At 54.8% G+C, this 23,615-nt stretch overlaps 7 protein-coding genes across 7 annotated transcripts; 3 read left to right on the top strand and 4 right to left on the bottom strand.

Annotated features, from left to right (window-relative positions):
• Nucleotides 1-1,216: 1,216 nt before the first annotated feature.
• Nucleotides 1,217-4,498, bottom strand: BDP81DRAFT_322570 (uncharacterized protein; the record flags this gene model as incomplete). Its single annotated transcript, XM_060584710.1, has 3 exons — nt 1,217-1,922; nt 2,271-3,025; nt 3,080-4,498. The coding sequence occupies 3 exons, from the start codon at nt 4,496-4,498 to the stop codon at nt 1,217-1,219; spliced, it is 2,880 nt and encodes a 959-aa protein (XP_060443671.1).
• A 1,166-nt stretch (nt 4,499-5,664) lies between these two features.
• BDP81DRAFT_450822 (uncharacterized protein) lies at nt 5,665-8,435 on the bottom strand (the record flags this gene model as incomplete). Its single annotated transcript, XM_060592576.1, has 3 exons — nt 5,665-6,485; nt 6,537-8,173; nt 8,227-8,435. 3 exons carry the CDS (start codon nt 8,433-8,435, stop codon nt 5,665-5,667), a joined length of 2,667 nt encoding a protein of 888 aa, XP_060443670.1.
• Nucleotides 8,436-8,637: 202 nt separating this feature from the next.
• On the bottom strand, nt 8,638-9,670 carry BDP81DRAFT_44742 (uncharacterized protein). Its single transcript, XM_060592180.1, has 2 exons — nt 9,340-9,670; nt 8,638-9,147 (listed from the first exon to the last, which is right to left on the bottom strand). Exons 1-2 carry the CDS (start codon nt 9,582-9,584, stop codon nt 8,841-8,843), a joined length of 552 nt encoding a protein of 183 aa, XP_060443669.1. The 5' UTR covers nt 9,585-9,670; the 3' UTR covers nt 8,638-8,840.
• Nucleotides 9,671-10,601: 931 nt separating this feature from the next.
• On the top strand, nt 10,602-11,518 carry BDP81DRAFT_44726 (uncharacterized protein). The gene has a single exon (XM_060592162.1). It carries the CDS (start codon nt 10,887-10,889, stop codon nt 11,364-11,366), a length of 480 nt encoding a protein of 159 aa, XP_060443668.1. The 5' UTR covers nt 10,602-10,886; the 3' UTR covers nt 11,367-11,518.
• Nucleotides 11,519-13,571: 2,053 nt separating this feature from the next.
• Nucleotides 13,572-15,158, top strand: BDP81DRAFT_450821 (uncharacterized protein; the record flags this gene model as incomplete). The annotated part of the gene is made up of 1 exon (XM_060592575.1): nt 13,572-15,158. One exon carries the CDS (start codon nt 13,572-13,574, stop codon nt 15,156-15,158), a length of 1,587 nt encoding a protein of 528 aa, XP_060443667.1.
• Nucleotides 15,159-17,044: 1,886 nt separating this feature from the next.
• On the top strand, nt 17,045-20,623 carry BDP81DRAFT_44717 (uncharacterized protein). Its single transcript, XM_060592151.1, has one exon. The coding sequence runs from the start codon at nt 17,290-17,292 to the stop codon at nt 20,488-20,490; it is 3,201 nt and encodes a 1,066-aa protein (XP_060443666.1). The 5' UTR covers nt 17,045-17,289; the 3' UTR covers nt 20,491-20,623.
• A 764-nt stretch (nt 20,624-21,387) lies between these two features.
• BDP81DRAFT_395529 (organic solute transporter Ostalpha-domain-containing protein) lies at nt 21,388-23,356 on the bottom strand (the record flags this gene model as incomplete). Its single annotated transcript, XM_060588075.1, has 3 exons — nt 21,388-22,581; nt 22,638-23,221; nt 23,317-23,356. The coding sequence occupies 3 exons, from the start codon at nt 23,354-23,356 to the stop codon at nt 21,388-21,390; spliced, it is 1,818 nt and encodes a 605-aa protein (XP_060443665.1).
• Between the last annotated feature and the right edge of the window lie 259 nt (nt 23,357-23,615).

The raw sequence follows: 23,615 nt of genomic DNA, 5'->3' as shown, positions 1-23,615 counted from the left end.
GGTGACTGTCTCCAAAGATGGGGCCAGGGATGTTAAGCGGCGGTGCCTATGGCAGCATATGGGTTGTACCTGAAGCGACGGATTATCCACATGAATAAGCTTATATTTAGTCTATAACATACCTCGGTTGGACTAATGTGTAGGGTTGCCGCTCATGCCCGCATACACGGGTCAGGATCCAATACTTTGTTTACTCTCACCCGATTCGCGATGTCGCACTTTGCCAAATCACGGCCACGACGCCATCAGGCTTCCCCCAGAAACCCTATTTTGTACCAGAACGCGGTAAAAATAACTACTCCGTACCGTCTCACGTGGCCACTTTCTACATCAAGTAGAATGTAATCCATGTGGACCTGGCCTCCCTCTTTTCCCACAGCCCACTTCCAGGCACGTCCAAGGCGTCGCCCAAGCTACTTCCTTTCAACATCCTCCCTATGCTAAACCGCCCGCCAATTTCTTATGTGCTCTTACCCGCAGCAAAGCTCCATGACGTCTACGACACCTCACAATAAATACGAAACGTCTAGACCTACCCCCATTGCGGGCTTAGGAATTGAGCTCCTGCTGCTATGCCCCCGACGCGCAGCCGGCTCAATATCAACATGCAACTACATTGGTCGAACTTGAGAGGTAGCACACCAAATCAATGCACAGTGATAGTCAACGGACGAAAAATGCAACAGGAAGCAATCCTCCATAATGAGATGAATGTACACATCCCCTAAGGTAGACTGAACAGCATGTCGTGCCATTTCAATCGCAAGGCTGCGCTAGACGATCAATAATCCGATTCGTGGGATCGGATTAAGAGGTGCAAAATTCAGGTGGCATGGCAATGGTCTCGGCCGGGGACGAGTCTGCTACGTTGAGCTTACATGTACATACCATCACGCAAAGTCGATTCTGTGAAAGATGGCATATTCTTTCATTGGTCATAGTGCAAATCCACCAGTTGCGAGATGTCATCCACGACTGATGGCCAGATAAACTACAGGTAACAAACAAGGTGCCTGTGGGCCACCTATGGGAAAAAGTGCCACCAAATATCAAGTCCTCCCCATGGAAGATGTAGTCCGTCCGCCTGATCTTCAGGCTTTTCCAGTTCACGCCCAAGTCCGTTGCTAGAAGCAGGTCGCTGAAAGTGGTAGAGTATGTACACTTAGGTGCGTACCGCAGAAAGATATAAACAACCAGGCCGCCATTCGCCTTCCTCTTAGCGGCCTGGGCCGTGAAGAGAATTTTTCAGCAGCTCATACATCTCATTGTCGCCGGGAGAGTAGCTATGGCCCGACATGTTAAGAGAGCCATGCTGCTGCTGGTATGCTTGATTGGAGGAGCTGGACCCGCTCCCGTAATTGGAGGAAGTGTTACCTCTCGTGGCATAGCCTCCAGAGACGTTGGCTGGCGTGAAGGAAGTGTTAGACCCCGAGCCGAACTCATACCAGTTGTGTTGGTCAGGCTGGGTTGATTGCTGCTGGGTCTGATTTGCGTAAGATCCATACGATTGTGCTTGTTGCGGCTGCTGATTTGTGTTCCTCGAGGACGACCTTGGCTGAGTGCTGCTCGCTGCTGAATTTCGCATGTTAAACGACTGCAGAGAGGATGACTGCTGCTGAGTCGTCGACGGCTGTTGAGCGTAAGTGTTCGCCGCCGCCGTGGTGTTGGTATTATTGTATGATTGCGCATTGCGCGATTGCGATTGGTTGTTGTACAACTGTCCGGACCGCGCATTACCGCTGGAGGTGTGTGAGGCAGTGGCATTGGTTCTGTCGTAATCATACGAAGGGTAAGCAGACGTGGTCGCAGTGGTGTTTTGCGCCGCGTAGGGTTGATAAGCAAGTCTGGTGGTATCCAACTCAGTCGAGTTGTTGCTCTGGCTAGAGTACTTCGGAGTGTAGTTGTTGTAGTTGGAGACATTGCTCAAGGATTGGGTATCATTGTAGGTTGATGATTCCATCGTCGCTGAAGTTGAAGGTTGGGCGGTGTGGTGGGAAGGTGTGGCACGGGGTTCATTGACCGGAGTACGAGTGGAGGCTCTCTGTCCAGCTCGACTCTTAGTTCGGGCTGCCTGTACAGGCGCCTGGAATGGCGAGACCTGGGCCGGGGTAACTGTTTGGACAACTTGAGCTGCTTGCTGTGTAGGGGAAGGCCGATGTTGCTGTTGTTGCTGTTGTTGCTGTACAGCGACATGGGCCGCAGTCTGTTGCGTGTTCCGGTAGGATGTCTCCTGGGGAGCGACGGTGGTCGCAGCCGGCATCTGGGTCGACCTCCGCGGCCTGTGCTGCTTGGTCATCATGGTAGGCGAAATTGTACTCGCTGCCCTAGGAGGAGAAATGCTTTGCCAGTTTTGTGCGTAACTGGGAAGCGGAACAGGGCTTTCAGCCGTGGGCTGCTGTGTCTGTCCTGGTCCAGATGGCAAGCTGCGCCGTGAAGAGGTTCTCGTCGCCCTAGGGCTCTTAGCCGCGGGTTGAGAGTAACTCAGACTCGACGTGTTGTCATTGCTGGCGGTTGTATAGCTGTTCACGTCTGTGCTCGGTTGAGCGTATGTTGCCGTGCCGGTAAGAGACGGTTGTGAAAAGCTTGTGGAGACTGCCTGCTGCTCCGTGTAATTTGCGGTGGCAGAAGGCTCGGGGTATGATGAGACGCCGTGTGACATGTTCATATCGTTGGAGGCGGAATGGGTATAAGTCAGTTCGTTGGGTCCACCATTGAAGTAGTCCTGACTGGAAGGCTGTGCAGCAGGGGTGAGCATGTTAGCAACCGGCATGTTTGACGTGTAGTCGATAGTCTCGATGTCGTCTGGCTCTTGTTCTTCAACTTCCATCTCAGGCTCTGCGGGCTCGGGCTCGGCTTCGACTTCAGCCTCAGCGTCGTCGTCGTCATCATCATCATCATCATGGTCCTCTACTATAGCTGCAGACTTTTCTTCCTTCTTCTTCGCAGGCATCTTGTTGATCAGAGGGTACTGGCATTCCACGCCCAGCTCTTCACAGGAAGCGCACTCAGGTTTAGCGCGATCGCACTGGAATACGTTAGCATCTCCGACGAGGTCGCCCAACAAAACAGATCGACTTACCTTGGCCTTTGCTCTTCTGCAAGCAATACATCCTCCCCTCGAAATCCACTTCATTGGCGTGCCTGGCGGTGCAGGGATCAACTCCACTTCTTCGGCATCTGCGGCCGCCTTCGACTTTTGAGGCCGCTTCTTCTTCTTCCCTGAAGCTGGGGATTCCAACGTGGCTGTAGTGATATCAGCTTGCGCTGTTGGTTGCTGAGGCGTAGGTGACGCGCTGGTTGACGACGCAGCAGCATCGTTGGGGTGAACGATTCGGAGTCGCTCAGCACCATACTTTACGAGCATGGCAAGAGACTCTTTTTGAAGATCCGGAGATTGATTGGCAAAGATACCGAATTGTTCCGTAGAAAGACTCTCGGGATCTAAGCCGCTGTCGCTGAGGAGTCTGATGGCGACTTCGCGGCGCCTAGCCGCCTCGCCTGGGGGCACATTCAGCACTGCATGTGAATGGACACCACTTTGGACAGCAGCGTCCGCCTTGGTCGGAACAGTGGCTGTCGCCTCGCCGTTGGTGGCATCGCCAGCCGCTTGTGCGTCCTTTTCAGCTTCCGATTTCTTCTTCCTCTTCTTTGGTTGCACAGGTGTCCCATCTGGATTCAGGGCCTCGCTCTTCCTATTCCTCTTTGGCTTCTGGACAGGCGTTCCATCCTCATTCAAGGCCTCGCTCTTTCGCTTTCGCGGAGTTTTCGCCTTCTTGGACTTTTCTCCAGCGGGAATGAGAGGTGGTGGAGGTGCTGCTGGAGGGAGGGGTTTGAAGTGCTCGATCATCTCGCCCAGAGTCTTGTGGAGAGGCATGTGTTCGTACTTGACGTTGATGGTCCGAGTATTCTTCGAAAACGCAACGGTGAGCGTGCCGCGACAGTCGAAAGCTGGTCGGGCTTTCATTATAGGCTCAAGCTCCTTCTGGCTATACTCTCCTATGATAGTCTTATTGGACGTCTTGTGATTTTGCCGGTTCCAGGTGCCGAGAGAGTCCTTGCAGTTGTAGGTAAAAGACCACCCATACTGCCCGCGCGAAACCTCTCTCACCGCCCAGGTGCTCTCGTCCACCACAGAAAGAAGCCCAACAATATGTTTCGCCACAGCTCTCTGCATCACGGGGTTGTCGTGGGGCTGGCTGATGATGGTGTCGTAGGCGCGCACGATCTTGACGGTTTGGCCATCGACGACCTGAGTTCGGAGGCCGCTTAGCGCCGGGTCGATTTTCTCCTGCGCATCGCCGTCGCCATCGCGAAGAGCGAATTCGAGGGTAGACGGCACTTCGATTGTGACCGAGACATGTTCGCATCGTGTGGGTGTCTTCTTTCGTTCGAGTTCGCGACGGAGCTGGGCGGGGATGTCATCGGGCTGCGCAATTGACGGCCTGTTCCTCGACGCGCTTCCGTACGAGGGCGTGAGGCCCAGCAGGGCCTCAGCCATGTTCGATTGCGGCTTCCGTCTTTGATCTCGATGGATCGACGCGACGAGACCGCAAAGTCGCGTTTTCGCAGTTGGCGATTGTTGGGTTGTGACGGAACAACGTTGAAGAGAGCCGAGTGACGCTTTGGTTGGAGTCGTTGGCTGGGACAGAGGCTGGGGGCGCGAAAGCGCGGTTCCGCGTCCTTGAGAGGAGTGGCGGAGGGTTGATAAAAGCGGGTCATGTTCACATAGTAGCTCCTGCACTACTGTCGCTTAGACTCGGCCACTGGCCAGTCAGCATTGGCGAAGCTACACTTACGGTTTCCGTATCCATATCCGTAGTCGCTTTGTCAATCTCCATGTGGTCAGGGTATCCGAGGGCAGTTGCCAACGACGAGGTACCAGAAGATACCGTCGCCAGTATTTTCTGGTGATGCCGTCAAGCAAAGTACTTGCGAAATCTTTTTGCTCGAAGTCCACAAAGAGCGATGGCTGTCAGAGGAGGAAAAAATAAAAAGTATCAGTGAAGCGAAAGTCGGCGTGTGTGGGAAGTAGAAGGCGCGATAGCTTCACGTTGGCGTGTGTGAAGAAACGTGTAAGTTCCAGATTGCCTAGTAAATATGCAAAAGTAGGAAGGCAGCTTGGCTCTCCGACCGATGAATTATAACTCATTCGGGAAGGTTCTCGCCGGGTGACCTGAACAATCGTGCAGCCTCAGCGACGAGGCTTCGAATCAGCGATTATTCACATCCTGCTCCTTCCCTGAAAACCTATCACTGAGGTAATTCGCAGCTGCCCCTTCTCAACATGGTGTGCAGTCGACGCGCAAACACCCCTCCTGGCAATAGTATTTTTCGCTTCCATTACGTATGTCTTCTTTTCTCATTACGTGCTCGTTACGATGCGATCGTGATTTTTGTCGCAGTCGTGTGCTCCAAGATGTAAATAGCCTTGCCCTTCATGATGCTGATTTCGAAACCGTCTCTAAGAAAACCATCTGTCTATCACGATGCACGATTTCACTGGCACGTTAGGTGGAAGAAGACCGGTGGGATTATAGAATTCTCATCTTGACTACATAAAAAAAAAGAAAAGGGGCCAATACCAAGCAGGCATTGCGGTTATTAGAGAGAGCTCATACTCCCAAGGGTATCAATGGTATACAAGTGACAGGTAAAGGAAGAGCTTTAGTAGTAAATCTTCTCGTCCCAGATGGGAGGTCTGGCGCCCTCAGAGTCCCAAACAAGCTTGTTCTTCTCATCCAATGAGCAACCCTCATCGGTGATGGGAATGATCTTGCTTGTCTGCGCAATCTCATACTTCGAAACACCAGCAGCATCCTCAGGGATCCAAAGGAGAGGAGGCAGGCTCGAGACCGAAGGTGGGTAGTAGGCGTTATCCTGAATGTTGCCAGGGTACATCTCGTCAATCTGTGTGGGGTCGTGGGGGACGAGGTTGCGAAGGTGAAGGTAGTCGGCAAAGATCCACGGCTTGAGGAATCGTGTAACGATGTTGCCACCCTTCTCAACAACGTTCTCGTCACCTCCGGGGGCGAACTTCTTGATGTTGGGAATCTTCTTCATAAAGCCGCTCGAATCCCCGTTCTGTTCCTCCGAGACGCCTCTGCCAGAATCCTTGCGGTCGATGCCCTCAACGTCGGCGTTCAACGACTCTTCCTCGACCTGCAGGGATCTGGGGAGAGTGTACAGGAGAGGGTCCAAGACACTGTTCAAGGTGAGGTGGAAGAGAATTGAGAAGATGAGGAAGACGATCATAAGGACGAGGGGCCCGAATGCCTTCGACACGGAAAACAGGCCCACGAGACAGATCTCTGCCAGGTAGACGCCGGCGAAGAGCTGCTTGAGGGCGCGAGGGTACAGAAGTCCCTTGGTGTCAATCTTTGTGTCCGTAACGAACAGGATGTTGTAACGGTAAGAAAGATAGAACAGGCCAATGCCGAGGGTGGAGAAGAACAACATCAGAGGAGCGATGAGAGCGTAGGTGATGCCTGGCGGGGTTAGCTAGAAAATCAGGATTTAGTGCAAGTAGCAAGACTTACTGATGACGGCAATGGTGGTGTAGACAGGGAGGACGCTTCCCCATGAGATGGCAGCAAGGGTGGACCACTTGTTATACAGAGCTCTGGGCGTGTTGGTGAGGAACTTCAGAATGGCCACGAAGATTGCAAACGCCACCACTTGAGTCAGAACACCGGTTGCGAGTGTGATGCCCTGGAGGATGAAGTAGCTGACGTAGAAGCTGGAAGACTTGGGAATCGCAGTGGACAGAGTGCTGAAGATGGAGCCGGGATTCTCAGAGACTGCCTGGATGGTCGCTACAGCAGACGAGGAGATAGTCGTGATAAGAAAGACCTGAATGAGCTGGAACCAGTAGTACGCGTTCTGGGTAAAAAGCTCGACGCGGGAGTTGGAAGGCTCGCCAGAGAGCTTAGCGCAAAGACGCATAATGACCGGCACCAATGACATGAGCACTGCCAGAGCCACACTGGGGAGAAGACCAGAAACGACACCCATGATGACATTGGGAATTTTGTCGAGCCATGTGAGGAAGGAAATCTTCTTGAGGTACGAAACCTGGGAGATGATACCGACCACGGTGACAGGGATCGCCCAGAAGATGATGAGTGCGCTGATGAAAGCAATGACGGCATAGCGACGGACAACGCGCTGCCACCAAGATACTCTGAGGGATTTCCAGATGACCTCGGTAGGCTGGATGCCGATGTACTTGGGCGTCATCTGAAGAGCTTGGTGGTGAGTGGTAACCTGGTAGGCGGCCTGGGCATCGGATTGGGTGTAGAACTCTGCGAATACGGCCGGGATCTTCTTGGCCTTTCCGGCGCGGTAATCGGCTTGGGCGGCATCGACGGCGGGGATAAGGCGCTGGAGTTCGGAACGGCACCATTCGATGGTATCAACCTTCTTTCCAACAAGACCCAGAAGACCGAGACGGTGAGTAGGGCGCTTCTTCTGGGGGATCCAACGAGCAGCGGCATCGGAAGCGCCAGCCTCGGTGTCTTGAGCCGAGGGAGTCTTCTCAGGAGCACCTCCCTTCTTGGCAGCCTTGAGACGAGCGGCGTTTGCCAACTTGATGAGCTTCACCTGAGCCTTCTCGAGCTTCATGGCGACCTTGTCACGCTCCTCGACGAGATCGTCCAACTTCTCGGTGTCACCAGTGATCCAAACTCTCTTGATCGAATCGCTGAAAAGCTTCTTGAACTTGGCCTCGTCAAGGTACGCGTCGGGCACCGATACGAAAAGGACGGTGCGAGACGAGATGCGCTTAGAATAGGTTGGCGAGAGCAGGAAAGCCTGACGCAGGTTGATGTAGAAGATGCACTCGCGCATGATCATGTACATGACGAAGCCATAGAATAGCCATCCAATGAGAGCATGTGCGTACAAACGGTTGAGGCCAGAGGAGGATGCGACATCGATGTTGCTGTAGGTCAAAATATCGAGCTCCTTGGCGCCACCTCCGCCGGTTGCATTGACGGGGAAGAGGACTGGCCATGTCATGACAAGGCCGACTAGGCAGATGGTGGCGCAGATGCGGAGGAATCGAAGGAAGAGGTAAGAATCGAGAGACTGGTGCTTGAGAGCATAGACATCGGGGATCTTCCAAAAGTGACTGAACCAGTTGAACAAGCCATTGGGGAGACTTGGTGATCGCTCGCTATGAAGAAGTTAGGATGTCGGGCTTGTGAAGATGGAAATGATTTTACCAACCTCTCACGTAGGCTACCGAGATAAGTTCTGGGTGCATAAAATCGCCTTTGGCTGCGACGGAGGATCAAGAAGATGACGAGATAGACGCCGGCAATGGGAGCGCAGACGGCTAAAGTACTGACGAGGCCAGAAATGCTGCTGCCCGAGGTATCGTCAAGAGCCTCGCCGCGATTGCCCTGGCCATCTTCGGCACTGCTAAGACCCGACATGATGGCGTCTAGGCGAATTGAGACGCCTAGTGATCGTTACGGTCGTTGGTGTTTGTGTGCCTGCTAGGACAAAGTTGAGTCGAAAGAGAAGAAGGGAGGTCGGATACGGTGGGGGTCCCTGGGGCCAAGTCGGGTATTAAACAGGGAAGGGTATCGAGGGTCGTGTGTCGTGGAGAGTCCTACCGAGAGACAGACGAAGGGCCGTGGACACTTGGAGTCTGGACGGTGGGCGGGAAGAGAAAAGAAGGTCAAGGGACAGGGGGTTTAAAAAGAAGCAGTGGAAGGGGGACGGGTGGGGGATGATATGTGTGGTGCGCGTTGTTGAAAAACCGGGAGTTGGGAAATGAGACGATGGGTTCGTAGCTTGTCAGGATGCTGGAATGGGCCAGGCCGAGCGTCGATCAGTTACACAAGCGACGAGGTGCCCAGAGCTCTGAGGTAACTGATTGCGCGCTGGTGAGGTGAGGTGAGGTAGTGCGGTGCGCCTGCGGGCGATGGTGCTTTGGTCTGGACTTGTTGGTGCGGCGTGCTGCTGCTTTGGATATTGGGAGCGAAGCTGCAAAGGGGGTAGGTACTTGGAGCCGTAGGAAGCAGAAGAAGAAGCAAATAGTGACGTGACTGAGGTGAAGTGTTGGTAGTTTGGGGCAAATTGGGCGCGTCTCCCAATGTCTCAGTTCGTTGCGCTGAAAGGAGGTGACGCCACAAGACAGCACTAGGGGCAGTGTTAGTTTATCTTTCGTGCCCCCTTCTATTGCTCGTTGTTGCCGCTGTTGCTGTCACGACTGTTGCGCCAGCTTAAGTCGAGTCTAGTGTAGCCAGAACGATGGGGATACAGGAGTAGATAGAGCATGGAAGGTTGCTGGGGATGAGAGCAGGAATTGTCGATCGAGCCGAGGGAGCTTACCTTTCGATGAAGCGATGAAGGGCTGCAGTGCAGGCAGGAGGTCGGGCACGACGCAATAACAGGCAGATCTTGGTGGAGTATGATGGACAGACCGACAGATGGATGGAGTCGTGGGATAAAGTCTGTGGCAGGAAGGGAACCACGAGTCGTACAAGTAATGCCTCTTCCCTATCGAATGTCTGCAGACAGTCTAATATCTCTATCTGGACAGTCCAATCCGAATGCTTGAGATGAATAATACCCATGATCCGATGAGGGGTCCTCGTCGTCCCTTATTCTTATTTCCAAAGGGTCCTGTCTCCTCTCAAACAGGCCCTCGCCGACCAGGAAGGACACACATAGGGACGAAGCGTGAGAGGGAGGCCACCGGGAGATTCAAATTGAGACCCCCAGTTCGGCGTGGCCTAGACCGGGTTGTCACCCGTTCCACAGTGGTAGGTACCTCGTAGGCCGCTGGGTGCACGACACACACCAGCTGAAGACAGCTCGGCTGGGCCTTCCTCCTGTCGGCTGTCCACAGTCAGAGTGAAGACCGACTAGGTAGTGCTTGTTCATGCAGTCCAGTAAAGCCTCACCTCACATGCAAAGATTGCTACCTCACAGGCTCACTGTGTCGGAGAGATCGTGTTGGTGGCGCGGGCAAGGGGAAACGAGGCGCGGAGGTGGTGTGTTCCAGCTTAAGCTATCGGCAGAGCCACCGTCCCAATCGATGCTGGACGCGTCGCAGGGTTGGAATAGCTAGCAGAATGCCAGCCAATGCCAACTATGACGCAGACACGCAGCACCAATCCAACTCGACGAGCCCGTGCAGATGCATTGTTCTCACTGCTCAGTGTGGGCAGGAAAAGAGGTAAGGGTGGTAAGAAAACATGGGAGCCCCTTCATCCAGACAGGGGCTAGCCCAATGTGAATGTGCATTTTGGAGGCAGGAAGAGGTCGACTCTTTCCTGCAAACCTGCACCTTCCCAAGTTCTGCCCCCACTTTAGGTACCTATCTGAGGAGGTACCTGGCAAGACTAAGATGGAAACTTCGACATGGAAAGTTGGATCCCCTGGCAACTTCCTGGTGTCGATGCGCCTGCCATCCTGGGAACGGCAGCGCACCTACCACCTGGTGGGTCCTTCTACAGTGTATCGACGATTCCTGGCCACTCGAGGTGAAGTGGGTCGGCTGAACACTGCATGCGACGCTTCTTGATTGGCTGCCGCGTTTCTAACTGGAAACCTCCTTCACAATTCAACGCTGCTGTTGCCGGTTTGTGGGCACTGCCGAATACTTTTTTTTGATTCATTTTTTGATTAAATCTCTTTTTTTCTACCGAGTAGAGCTGACAGGTAGTATTCTGCCCACTTCGAGGAAGGTTTGTCGGTCCAGGTTGCCGTCTAGTGACTCCAGTCTACGATTTACGAACCTACTCCGTACACAGTTTGTGGTCTTGGCTCCCTCTCGCCTGCACCTTCCAGGTCCTTCAATGACCTCCTCAGGCTCAGACACCTCCAAGGTCCGTTCATACTGACGCACCCAAACATTCGTCGCTTGTCTTGGGATGCGTTCATCTCTTCGACTTTGGCATGGTCTTCACTCTAATCCTCACAAGTCGCATTTCCTTCTTCTTCTCTACCGGACTGTCCTGATTCACGCGGTTCACTACCCGGAAACACCGTGGTCCACCAGCCCTGCCACCCGCCGGCAGCGTTGCAGCCAACAAACAACACCCCCGGCAAACACCCAAAATGCGCTGGCTGAGATTCCCGGTTTTCACCACTTAAAATCTGGTCTTTTATCCTTCCCGCTGCAGGGCTCGTCGCAGTTTTGCAGGGTCTCCGGTCAATCACTGCGGGCGGTGCCACATCAAACTCCATCGAACTGGCCTTCAGACAGCCAACTCTTGATCATTTTTCAACCTCCATCCTATGATCCTTCACGGCATCTTCCCCGACCACCGCCCATTCTGCCTCGAAAGTTCTTGGCCCCTTCCAACGTTCGAAGCCTTGTTTCCCGGAGACACGGCGAGCGGCGCGAGTAACGGCAGCCATCCGGCACCAAACCTACCGAGTGACATCAACGTGCTTGGCTTGGCTTCTTCGGCCGAGTGAGCGACGTACCAGAAAATACCCCAATTCCACCTGCCCACCGACGCAATCCCCTCGTGATTGTCCATGCTATCGACAAGCTACGCACAATCCAGCATCCACTTCCGCGCGGCTCTTGCGCATCCCGTTCGAAAACGTCGATAACATGACATCCCTCAAGATACCCCAGAAAAGACGGTTTACACACCGGCCGGCTGGGCAGCCTTCGCAGGCGTCATCGAAAATGCCATGCTCGTATGGACATTGACATTTGCGCACCTCCAAATCGCTGTAGCCCTGGGACCAACGCACCGGTGGTCTTGGAAGTTGGAGCATCGAGACGAAGGATGGATGATGGGATCCGTGCCACTTACGATCTCCCGACTCTCGACGAATGCTGCCAATTTCCTGCTCTGGAACGCTTCGCTGGATGCCCACCCATGTTTTCTACCCTAGCGCCGATGGTCACCCAGCCCAAACCACTTCCGGAGACCCTATCAACCTGCATCGGCGCTACTCTACCAGAAAATCTCAAATCCTCCACAGTTTGACACCCGTCCCCATGCTACCATTGACAGACCATCTCCTCTAGGATCCCTGCTCGGCTGACGAAGGAGATTGTGTCTCCGGGAGAAACGCACACGGTGGACCAGCGACCAGCCGAGCCCATGGCCAGTGAGCCACGAGAGACAAAGCCGCGCCGCCTGAAAGCCAAGACAATTCACCAGCCACTGTTGCTATTATCTATACTTTGTGCGACATTTGACGACGGTAGCCGCCCGTGGTCCTCTGAACACGGCCTACTGCCGGTTACACCGTTTCGACGCATCCTTATTTGTTTCCAGCTTGTCGCGTCAAACGGCTGAGGACGCGCATTCTGGAATGACACGGCGTCGATGACAGGTAGGCAATGTTACCAACAATGCGGCTTCGTCCCTGGCCGAAAGAGTGATTAGCCCGATCAGGGCAATCTGCAGTCCTCAGCATTATCTGCATTTTACAACTCATCAGCCTGCACAGCTGGACATTGCTGCACCTCTTGCAGATTCGCAGACTTGTGCTTCCCACGTGCGCACCCGCAAGCTGACCGGCCGCATTTCGACCGGCCCAGGCCCCCATACCGCACTCGACCCCTTCATCAAACATCCCGGACGACTTCGCCTCAATTCCGGACCTCTCCGTTGAGAAATGAGAAACGCGAACCTAGGCGGCTGTTCTAAACTCTATTTGAAAGCTCCGTTCGGGACTACGCCCGGTAAACAACCATCGGCAATACTGCTAAGCAGCAGTAAAGCACACTTGCCGACGACCGAAAGAGACGAACTTCAGCCTGGTTTTAGACTCATGACCACGCTTAGAGCCGGTCCAGCTAGTGCCGCCTGAGCGAAGCTATTCAGAGGCTGTGGACTTCACAAGGCTTTACAGTCCCGATCCCATCGATCCTTCCAGAGATGCGGTCTGGTCTGAAGGATACTTTCCCATACTGCTGAAGCCAGAGACCATCTCTCTCCAGAGCAAATGAATATGCCCTGCCGCTGGATTCATATGCTTGTGCCTATGGGTACCGACAGTGGGTATCGCGATCCGCAAGTCTCAAGACGATGAGCACATTGCTCCAAGTTCTCATTGTCTAGATGTTGTCGCCTAGGTTTTCGCCGAAGTCGGTCAAAGCTTCATGATTCACCATCTCAATTCTTATTGCTCTTCCTTGCTCAGACATTGTAAAAAAGTGATGTTCCTCTGACAAAGGATGCCGTCCTCTCCTAGCATGGAGGAGGATAAAGGCTTCCCGTCTTAGACAAAACATCATCTCCATGCTCCGACAATGAATGAAAGTCGCATTCAGATTGCCAAAAATGCGAGCTGCCATTGTTCCCAATTTAGAACCATCACAATGTCATGCTCGTCTAATGTTTGCCTGGTCAATGTTGAGCTTGATATGGAGACCTGACCATGTAGTCTTTGTTCTAAGGTTTCCATCAGGTGCCATCACTAAGAAGAGCTCATCCCTTCGAATTGACAGCGTTGATAAACACGTATTGCCTCAAAGATGGCCATTACCAGCATCGTCATGCTGTTCAACCATTCATCTCACCAGCTGGCTTTTCTCTTCCGCACTGGAATTTCCCTGAGAATTATGCTCAACCAGACTTTTCATCATGTCTTCCAGAACGCCCCCTCCACCCCCTCAAGCTCGCATCCCAAAGACACCATATGCCGACGCCTACGAATCCCGCTACATCGAGGAGGTTCTCTGCCTAGGTGGCGGGAACGAAGACGCTCCACACGCTGACTATGCCAACTCGGATGCGAGCCTCCTGCGTCACGTCAACTGCGGATATCTCTCAACAAATGGACATGCGCCCACGCTGCTCGCTCTCAAGCAACACGCGCAAGCGCTGACCATCCTGATTGCGCAGCTTGCGCCGACGAGCCAGTACGCCGAGGTTGACAATGAAACCAACAACAACGAGGGCCGCATCCAGAAGTCGTTTAGGGACAACGAGGCCTTTGACTGGCTCAACAACTTGCAGCTTCCATATGAAAACGACGATGAGTGGCACAACAAGCCCCTGACCGATCTCATGAACAAGATCCAGCACGAGTCGGACACTCAGGGCACCGTCCACCACTGCCCCCTCCAGGAATACAACGCAGACAAGGACAAGAGAACCAAGCCTCGCCCCTACGCCACGCACACCGCCCTAGCACACCACGCAAACGAGTGTCTCGAGATGCTGGACCACGAGTACGGCGCCACGGGCGGCCTCCTGTCCCTCCTCCCCACCGACGAAGCCCTCGACAAGGAAGAGATGGCCGCCGTGCGCAACAGCCTCCTCGGCCAATGGCTCCTCTACACCCAGCACCTCGTGGCGCGCATGCACGACCTCGAGCTCGGCTACGCCAACGCCCTCGATGTCACCGCGGGCGAGGCCGCCGTGCCGATGCAGATGCTTTCGAGGATGGGCCCCGACGCCTCCTCGGGCCGGGAGATGGCGTATCCGCAGGACAAATGGATCCTCGCCAACGCAGGCGACGACGTTTTTGATTTCTTGCATCGCGTGTTGGACAGGCAGGAGGCGCAGATTGAGCAGAAGAGGGAGATTTGGACGGCCAACGGGACGTATGGTGAGCGTATGTGGAACGAGACGCGCGGCGGGGACCTCTATGCTCGCGGGCTCGTCTTTTACGACGTCAAGACGCGGTATTATAGGCTCGCTGGTAAGGGGAAGAGTACCATCTTCATCCTGCCCGCGCACGGGGAGCACCCTGCCGTGCAGCAGACGAGGCGGTTGGAGGTGACGCCGACGGTGGTGTCTGTCGTGACGCCGACGTGGCCTGCGCGGGTGTCGGATTGGGAGAGCAAGTATAAGAGTCAGCTGGACGAGGCGACGCGGATGGAGATTCAGAATCACGGGTTGACGAGTGCGGGGGCGGCGATGAAGGAGCATAACGAGACACTTGCGACGGAGCTTGACAAGGCGCGGTTTATGAATGAGCAGTTTGAGAGGTATTATGGGCGGGCGGAGGTGGCGGAGGGGCCGAGGCATTTGGAGAGGGCGGTGTCAATGTTGTTGAGAGATTTGAAGGAGAAGGAGGATGAGTTGAAGGGGTTCGTGATGATGGCTAGGGAGGTGAGGGATAAGTTGCCGAATCAGTATGGGGTGTTGTTTGATGGCATGGTGGATGATGAGGATGAGGATGAGGATGTTGGTGCTGGGGCGGCAGGTGAGAGGGCTGAGTAGGATGAGGTTGAGGGAGGCGTGGATGGCGGACTGTGTAGATGAATGCAGGTACGGGGTTGCACAGGTGTGAACTTTGATACATGGTGATGTTCTGGCCAATGGGCTGTGATGCAGACGTGAGGTGGCTCAGTTGAGGACGGTGTTACGCAGATGACAAGACAGTCCGCCAGCTGATACCTACATGGCTGACAACCTCTCTTATCAATGCCTTACCTCGCGTTTGATCTATTCCATGTTCGCCAAAGGTGGTTGGAACAGCTCAGGGTCTGAGAATATCTCTTTACACGATCACTTTCTTCTTTCATTGCCATATTGTCATGACCAGTTTCTGATGTAGTTACGTTGAGTATTTCTTTTCTGGGGAACGTTCCTTGAAGAACTAGCCAAGAAGAGGAGCAGTTGTGATGGTGAAAGTATTCGTAAGATAGCAAGAATAGAGACCCAGGATGTGTTGCGGTAGATCATTTTGTCATCCACTTGGGTGTCTGACGCTGACTTGGGTGACGCGGAGTTAGGACCGAGATGTAAAAAGTCGCGCAGCTTGGAGGCTGGAGGTTGGACGGAGATGTCTTCTGTTTCCGCGGTGGTGTAGCTTCAAATGCTAGGTAGTTAGCCTGGTTGATGAGGCAATGTAAGACAAATTGGCGCACGTAAGGGGACCCTTGCATGATTCATACAACCACTTCTCGCATTGTCACGTTGAACATGTGATTCCTGAAGGTTTCCCATCCGGACTCGGAGTGCTGTATCGTTGGGTATGCTGGAAGTAACAATAGTTTCACCGAGCATCAAGGAAAAGGATTGAAACACACTCGAGAGATAGAACCGTCGGTCGTTCGCGAATCACCGGTGGCCCCCGTCGAACAAAGAACGGCAGCAAGGATGCACAATGCCTCTAATCCGAATCAGGGATGGCGTACATCAGTCAGCAGGGGTCCGCCGTAGCCGAGACCCTCCGTTGAGTGGGGCGTTGCTCCGGACGACGGTCTGACAGTTGCGCAGCCGCCGCCAAAACAAAACCTCTCCAAGCTTGGAAACACTCACACACGCACCAAAGGCACCAAAGCACTTCCAACTTGCAGGCAACCCTTGACCGGTCCAGCGTCCTCGATCGGGGCCGACCTGCCCGCGGGTTCCTCATGATGCCATACCGCGGACACTAATTGGCCCATCTCCCTATCGTCCATCGGTGCTAAGCCTGCGGCGCAGATTGAAGACTTGGTTCTAGGCTTTCTAGCCAACCCCTCTTTTCCCGTTCATCCTGGGGCCCTTGGCTCGGATTTCCAAGTGTTCCCAAGTGCGCGGCCCTTTGATAGAGACGTTCGGGTCTTGTGGGCGCTGGTTCATACGGCTCTCTGCCCTTTCAGTCTTTCGTCAACCGCCGCGCCGCCAAAACGACCCCTCCTCCGTTGCCCCCCCTGCACATCGAAACCGTTCGATTTGTTGACATCCTGCTTTTTTTTTTTCTGTGTCTCTCTCCCCAGTCCTCCCTACCTAGAAACCAAACCAAACAACCCTTGTCCAAAACCCCTCATCTACACAGCTTGCATCCAGGCCACACCCCAACCCCTCGATTTGCTCGTCATCCAGATTAATTCCCATCGCCCTTGTCCGGGGTTGCTCGCCTTTCTCCATCTCTGATCATCCTGATCACAGCTCTGGCCTCCTCTTTCCCGCATGCCCCGTGCTTTTCCTTCTCTGATTCTTTTCCCGCCTATCACTTTTTTTTTTGTGTGTGTTTGTCGACGTATTCCTCAAGGCCCATTTTCCGACCCGGCTAGCTAGTTGAGAGAGAGAGAGAGAGAGAGAGAGAGAGAGAGAGAGAGAGAGAGAGAGAGAGAGAGAGAGAGAGAGAGAGAGAGAGAGAGAGAGAGAGAGAGTGTGTGTCGAAGCGAGAAGGAGTGACGAAGGAATAAAGAAGAAAAGAGGGAATGCTAGTCTACTGAGGAAAGCATCCGTTCTAGAACCTGGACTTCTTCCCCGACTTCACATTGCACCAACACTGGAAGGACAACGACGATCGACTAGAGTGCGCAGTAGAGAGGGGCAAATAACATGAATTGACCACCGCTCAGCGGTTGGCGCATACGATTACACAGAAACCGGACCGCAAACGACAACTTTCTACGGAATGATCATGATCGCGACGGCCGGCCGGTGGGCCTCCTCGAGGCCAGAAGCAGCTATCCGCAAGACGAAGACCTTTGCCGCCGCGGCGCTGCTCTTCACTTCCCTGGTCTCGGCGCAACAGACGTTCCCTTACGTTCCGACGACAATGTTGCTCTCCTCCTCCCTGCCGGGATCACCAGGCAACAGCAGTAACCATGGGATGGCATACATCTTTCACCAGGGTAGTTCCGGCGTCGAGCTCCTGTCCGTAAACGCCTCGGCCACCATCGACGGCGCCACGAGCCTGCAGACCATATCGACGAGCTTGCCGTTCCTCGACGATGCGACCAAGACGACGGCTTTCCTCCCCACGATGGCGGACAATGGGACCATTGTGGTTCAGGCGGGAGACTGCATGACGTCGGAAGGTTACGACATCTGGACATATACCCCGGGAGGGTCTTCGACCACTTCGGGATCCTGGTTCAAGACTCCGGCGACATTACCAAGCAGTGCGGACTCTGACGCAGGTCCATATGCTCTCGGCGCTGGCATCAGCTTCTCGTCCACCCTCGCGCCGACCATGTCCGAGCCCTTGTTGTACTCTTTCGGCGGTATGTGCCTAGCATCGACGACGGACGAATCCACGTGGCAAGGGAACGGGACATATACGAAAGCCATGTTGAGAGTGGCTCCTTCAGACTCTGTGGCTTCGGGATACTCCGCCAGCTTCATCTCCGGCAAGGGTCCGGCTTACGCTGAGGCCGGCTTCTCCTTCACGCCCCTGAGCCCTTCGATTTCCAACCGGTCCGGCATCGTCACGCAGCAGAACCGCTACGTCTTGCTCGGTGGTCACACCCAGCAGGCCTTTATCAACATGAGCTCCGTCGCCATCTGGAATCTGCCAGAGGAGTCGTGGAACTTTGCGACTGTCAGCGCTACGCGCGTCGGCAGCAGCGAGCTTGCGGTCAAAGATGCCGAGAAGCGGGCGGGCGCGGAGGTGGAGAGTCGGTCTGGGCACACTGCAGTGCTAAACGAAGACGGAACCGCGCTCATTATCCTGGGCGGCTGGGTTGGCAGCGTCTCTCAGGCTGCTTCTCCGCAGCTCGCGCTTCTGAAGATGGGCGATACATACGGAGACTGGACGTGGTCGATTCCATCGCAGCAACCAGATGGTGGAATTTACGGTCACGGAGCGGCGATTTTGCCTGGCAATGTGATGATGGTTTATGGAGGATACGAAATTACGACTTCAGTATCTAAGACGAAGAGACAGTCGAGCGGGACCGGGCTGAGGTTTCTGAACATGACCTCCATGGCGTGGACTACGAGCTACACGAACCCAAATCATGCGGCCTCGTCTAGTGGATCCGAAAGCTCTACTGGAAACGACAATATCAAGAAGATTGGACTCGGCGTAGGCCTCGGCGTTGGGCTTGCTGCGATCCTTGGCGCGTTCTTGGTTTACTTTTGTTGCAAGAGACATTTGAGGAAAAAGAAGGAGATGAGAGAGGAGACGGTGCGCTCTCTCGCGCAGGATGCGACGCGGTTCCTGCAACCGGACGACGACATGATGGAGCGGGATGGCGGATCGGCGTACCCCTGGACGAGCCATTCTTGGTACACAGGTGGTCACGATCCCTACGAGACGATCGACAGATCGCTCGGCTACGAATCGCTCAGGACAAGCCATGGTCCGGGCAACAATCAAGGTGTATACCAACAGCAACCCGGCCTTCTTATTCCACGCAAACCTATACCTCGCGCGGCTAGGGGCGCATACCAACCAGCGGCGAACCTTACCACTCCGGGCCACATCCACCCGATTTACGAAGCAGACGAAGATGACCCCGAGCACGCCAACCGAAGAAAAGACCAGGAGCCCGCGACGCCCACGACGCCGGGGCACGCCGATCCGTTCGTGACGCCGACGGGTTCTGTCCCGATATTAACCCCGGGCAACCGCAATTCCATGACGCCCAGTCCGGAAGCGCTCCTGCGGCGCAACACAGAGGTGCAAGACTGGCAGTCTGATATTGACGCCACCGAAGCTCTCCTGGCTCGCATGCCCTCTCGCCGCAACAGCCGCGTCTCCCCAACACGGCGCGCGTCGATGCGTTCGGCTCGCTCCATGGCGGATGACGAGCGGACGGCCAGCAACGTCTCCGAGTCAGCGCGGAGCGCCATCAGCGTACCCACGCGCTCGGCGTCTGCGAGACGAAATAGTACTGGACCGAACAACCTGACCATCATCACCGATAACCGGGTAGGCACCTCGTCGTCAAGCAGCAGCGGGCACACATACTCCACCGCCAAAACCACATTCAACGCCCTACAAGCCGAGGGTCCTTCGCTGCTGCTCCAGGGACAGCGCCCGCGCAACGACCACGACGATGACGAGGAGGACTTTGTGCACATCCCCAGCAGTCCCAGCAAGCACAAGCCGCGCCGATCACTCGGCTGGCTCGGCAGTCTCCGGCGCGTCTTCAGCAGCGGCGTCAACAACAACTCGTCAGATTCAAGCGACCACGAGAGCCCGCAGCGTCTATCCCTGGACCAAGTCAGCTCCGACTACGAGCCGCGACTGGTCGGATTATCCGGGATCGGGGGCGCCGAGCTCCTGCGCAGGAAGCAGGGCCGGCACGACTGGGATATCGACCAGAAGTCGTTGGATGAGTGGGATATTGAAAAGGCGATTGAGCAGCGGCTGGTGCAGGTTATGTTCACGGTGCCCAAGGAACGGTTAAGGGTCGTTAACGCTGAGATTGAAAAAGAGGAGGAGGCGATTTTGGTGGATCCGGATAAAGATGAAATGGAAGGGTTGGACGGGTCCCATGCGGATTTGGAGAAGAGGGCGCTGGAGGAGGAGTATAGGGATAAAGGCAAGGGCAAGGAAATCACCCTCGACGACGAAGATCTGGAGTCCCACAGAGGGATGTATGCGCGGAGACCCGAGTCGCCGAGTACGGGGTCGCCGGTACGCGGACGGAGGTTACTACACCTTCCCCCGCCAAAGGATGATTCCGGAGGAGGAGGCGTGGGCAGCCACGACCACGACCACGACCGTCCGCTGCCGAGCCGGGAAGACTCTGCGGAGCCCCGGCCGTCGCTGACGCTGCGCACGGCAGAGGTCGTTAGCGTGGCGAGGCCGCGGACGAGGGTTCTGAAGATGGTGGAGAGCTTTGAGTCGCGGAGCAGGGAGACCAGTCCGTCGCTCGGCTAGGTGCCGGGTGATAACCAGGGACGTGGTGATTCTTCCCTGTTTGACTCGTTTTCTGCTGTTGGACCTGCTGCGTTGGCGGAGTCTGGATCTGATTCTTCCGATTGCTGATGTTCCCCATGTCTGATATGAGAGACTGAGGGATTGTTCCGACGTGGATCAGTCACCCCGTTTTCCCCGGTCTAAAGCGCATCTGGAGTTTTCGAGGCGTTTGCGTTTTTGCTGGATAGCAACCGTCGTTCGTTCCAAAGCAGGAGCCATTGGGCTTCATGTCCTGTGTGTATGTGAAATGGGAAGGGGGCAGGACTGCTGCAGTGTATTACATGGAATACTTGGGAGTCATCAACTGGGACATTGGATTTTTTGGCCCGCTCGGCGTGACGGAACAACTTATGGGAAACTTTTGGAGGCGAGGCAAATTTGTGTATCTTGTGTTAGTTTACAACAGCGAATTTGACAGCGTACTATCCTGTCGCTTCTGTTTTGATATAAAACCTAAATCGACCTTCTATCTTTAGTACGAGAAACGTGTGACTTGACCTCTTCTCGGTACAGGGAGCACGGCAATCACTTGACACCAGTGATAAGACACATCACAGCAGCAACAGTGCAAGCTAACAACAATAGTATTGAAAACACTCGAAAAGTCTTCAAATGTGTGTGTTCATTCCCACCCAGCTAAATGATGTGGTATCTCGTAAAGAAAAACATAAAAAAACGCCGATTTTCCTATGCATTATCCACGCCCTGAAATCCCCAAAAAGCCAAACTAACCCTCAAACCTCATAGTCATGAAAGGGGGTATTCAGCAGTTCTCTTGACTGCTGGTGATTATCCAACATGTAAGCTCTCGTCATCCGCGGTTTTTGTTCAAGGAAAATCTTATGTACATGGCTGGGCCTAGAAGGCTTGGCCAGGCCCCGGTTGCTGCTCGTGCGTTTGATTGTTATACGCGTTGTTGGCATGCGGTTGTTGTTGGTTGCCAAATGCCTGGGGCTGGTATGCTTGTTGTTGGTACGCCTGTTGCTGAAGGGCCGGATGTCCGTAGGCGCCGTTCATCGGCGATCCAAGGACGGGACTCTCCGGCATGATGGAGGCGGCTGCTGGGCTTTGCGGTGGTCCCCATAGCGCTTCTCCCACTCTTTGCTGCGTCAAATCGCGCGGACCTGCAACGCCTAGGTTTGCTGGTGCCGCCGGCCCGGTCCTACCCCACTCGCCATTGCTGGGCCCTGAGTGTGCCGGATGCACTGGTGCCATGCCTGTCTGCTGCTGGAAGCTCTGATCCTGGTACGGCGAGATCGGGGACATGGGCGACAACGGGACATCCGGACGCGCGGGGCGGCGTGGCGGAGACGTCTGCGAGGGGTTCGGTTGGGCGTGGGCTATGAGGCTGTCACTCTCGTTGCCGGGGCGTTGGGGTCGGGGAGGTGGTCTCGATGGCTGCAGGTATGTGCTGCGGCGGAATTCGGTAGCGATCGGAAGGTGGTCGGTGCTCTTGATACCGGCGGGGTGGTACGCGGTGTCTCCGCCCTTGTCGAGGTCGTCCATATCAAGGCTTGCTGCGGTCTTGTAGCTGGGATCCTCGTGGCGGCGCTTAACGCCGCAGAGAAGCCAGCGCATACCACGTCCGAAGGCCTTGACAAAGTCCCACAGGTTGAGGGCGTCTCCCACAGCCTTGAGTCCCATCCATCCACCAGCAGGGGCGGTGTGCACATTTTCGCGGAGGGGAGCGTTGCTGTCTCGGGAGTCGGCGGACGGGTAGTATGTGGTTTTGGCGCCTGGGACGTAAGGGGCGTAGGGGAAGGCCCAAAGATGAAGGAGGGCGAATAGAGCCATTTCGAAACACAAGAGAAGGGCGGGGATGCCGACTTTGATGTCCGGGTAGGCGAGGACTTCGTTCGGGTGGACAAGGTCGAGTGTAGATGTGGCGAGGGAAATGCAGGTGACCTGCCAGAAAGAGAAGAAGACCACAAGCTTAATGGCAAGGACCTTGAGGAAGGGCGAGTGTTCTTTGAGAGGTTCTCTCATCTGAACGTAAAACTGAATGACGGAGTACATGGCAATGGTGACGGCCACACAGTTGATCGAGATGACCTGTTTCTGTTAGTGAAGGCTTACTACAGATGGTTCAGGGGGCAAAGCAAGCATACCCAGATGTGAGCAAATACGGGGTTGTTTGAGCTCTCGCAGTAGCGTTGGAAATATTGCGTGATGACGGCCGTGACAGTCATGGCGACGCGGATAAAGACGTAGTGGTAGACACCGATCCAGATGACATTGAACCAGGTCAAGCCGCTCTTGGGCGTGCGCCAAGGTCCCCTTTCTCCTCCGCAGCACTTTGCAAACCAGTCGAGGGGCCAGACCCAAGGCTTGATGGGGTAAAGATTGCGAAAGTAGTCCTTCTGGGTATGGACATCTGGGGCGAGGTAGTGGCACATGAGGGAGAAGAAGGATGCAATGGCGAAGGCCTCGTAGCAGTCACTCATAAGCTGGAAGTACACCGCGTGCCAGTAGTACCAAAGTTGGAGAAAGGAGGAAGCGGCGTAGACGGGAACCATGAAGAGGATGCGGATGATCTGGCGCTGCTCGCGGGGCTTGGTGTAGTTGATGGAGTGCATGAAGACGAGGTAGAAGGAGAGGCATATCGCGATGATGGTGCAGGAGCCGGCGATGATGAGGGCTAGGTCGTGAAAGGTCAGGGGACCAGCGATGAGGATTTCGGAGCCGGGGAGGACTTGACAGAGAGAGGAAGGTCTGTTAGCTTTCTTGCATGATGTTGATGTCTCACAAAAAACTTGGATTAGGGGTTTTCAGGGTCGAGTGACATACTCCTCAGCTCCTCGAGCGTTGAATTACACGTTAGATTCATGGTGACGACAGCTCAGCGCCGTGCCGAGGGTGACCTCCGGCGTACGAGGGTTGGTGTACGGAACAGAAGGCCCGGAGAGTATAGCAGCGCGGTATGAGAAGAATATAAGCAGCGTGGAACGGAGTAGACGATGACGATGTCGGTGTGGATGAAGGGCGGTGGGTTGGGGTTTAACGGTTGTGCCAAGACTGGTGCGCTGCAGGAACAGAGCGGGTGCCGGTCTTGGCAGAGCTTGGTCGCCTCGTGGCTCTGGACTGCG

This window comes from Colletotrichum phormii, assembly GCF_030913505.1.
Source record: "Colletotrichum phormii strain CBS 102054 chromosome Unknown BDP81scaffold_13, whole genome shotgun sequence".
Taxonomy (NCBI): domain Eukaryota; kingdom Fungi; phylum Ascomycota; class Sordariomycetes; order Glomerellales; family Glomerellaceae; genus Colletotrichum; species Colletotrichum phormii.
This window is presented reverse-complemented; position numbering and strand designations above follow the sequence as displayed.

Excerpts from the sequence above, each read along its gene's own strand:
- BDP81DRAFT_44726 (XM_060592162.1), top strand. The coding sequence starts at position 10,887 with ATGCGTTCATCTCTTCGACTTTGGCATGGTCTTCACTCTAATCCTCAC.
- BDP81DRAFT_44717 (XM_060592151.1), top strand. The coding sequence starts at position 17,290 with ATGATCATGATCGCGACGGCCGGCCGGTGGGCCTCCTCGAGGCCAGAA.
- BDP81DRAFT_44742 (XM_060592180.1), bottom strand. The coding sequence starts at position 9,584 with ATGGGTATTATTCATCTCAAGCATTCGGATTGGACTGTCCAGATAGAG. Across the intron at positions 9,148-9,339 it reads CTTCATCGCTTCATCGAAAG|TGCTGTCTTGTGGCGTCACC; the intron begins GTAAGCTCCCTC and ends CACTGCCCCTAG.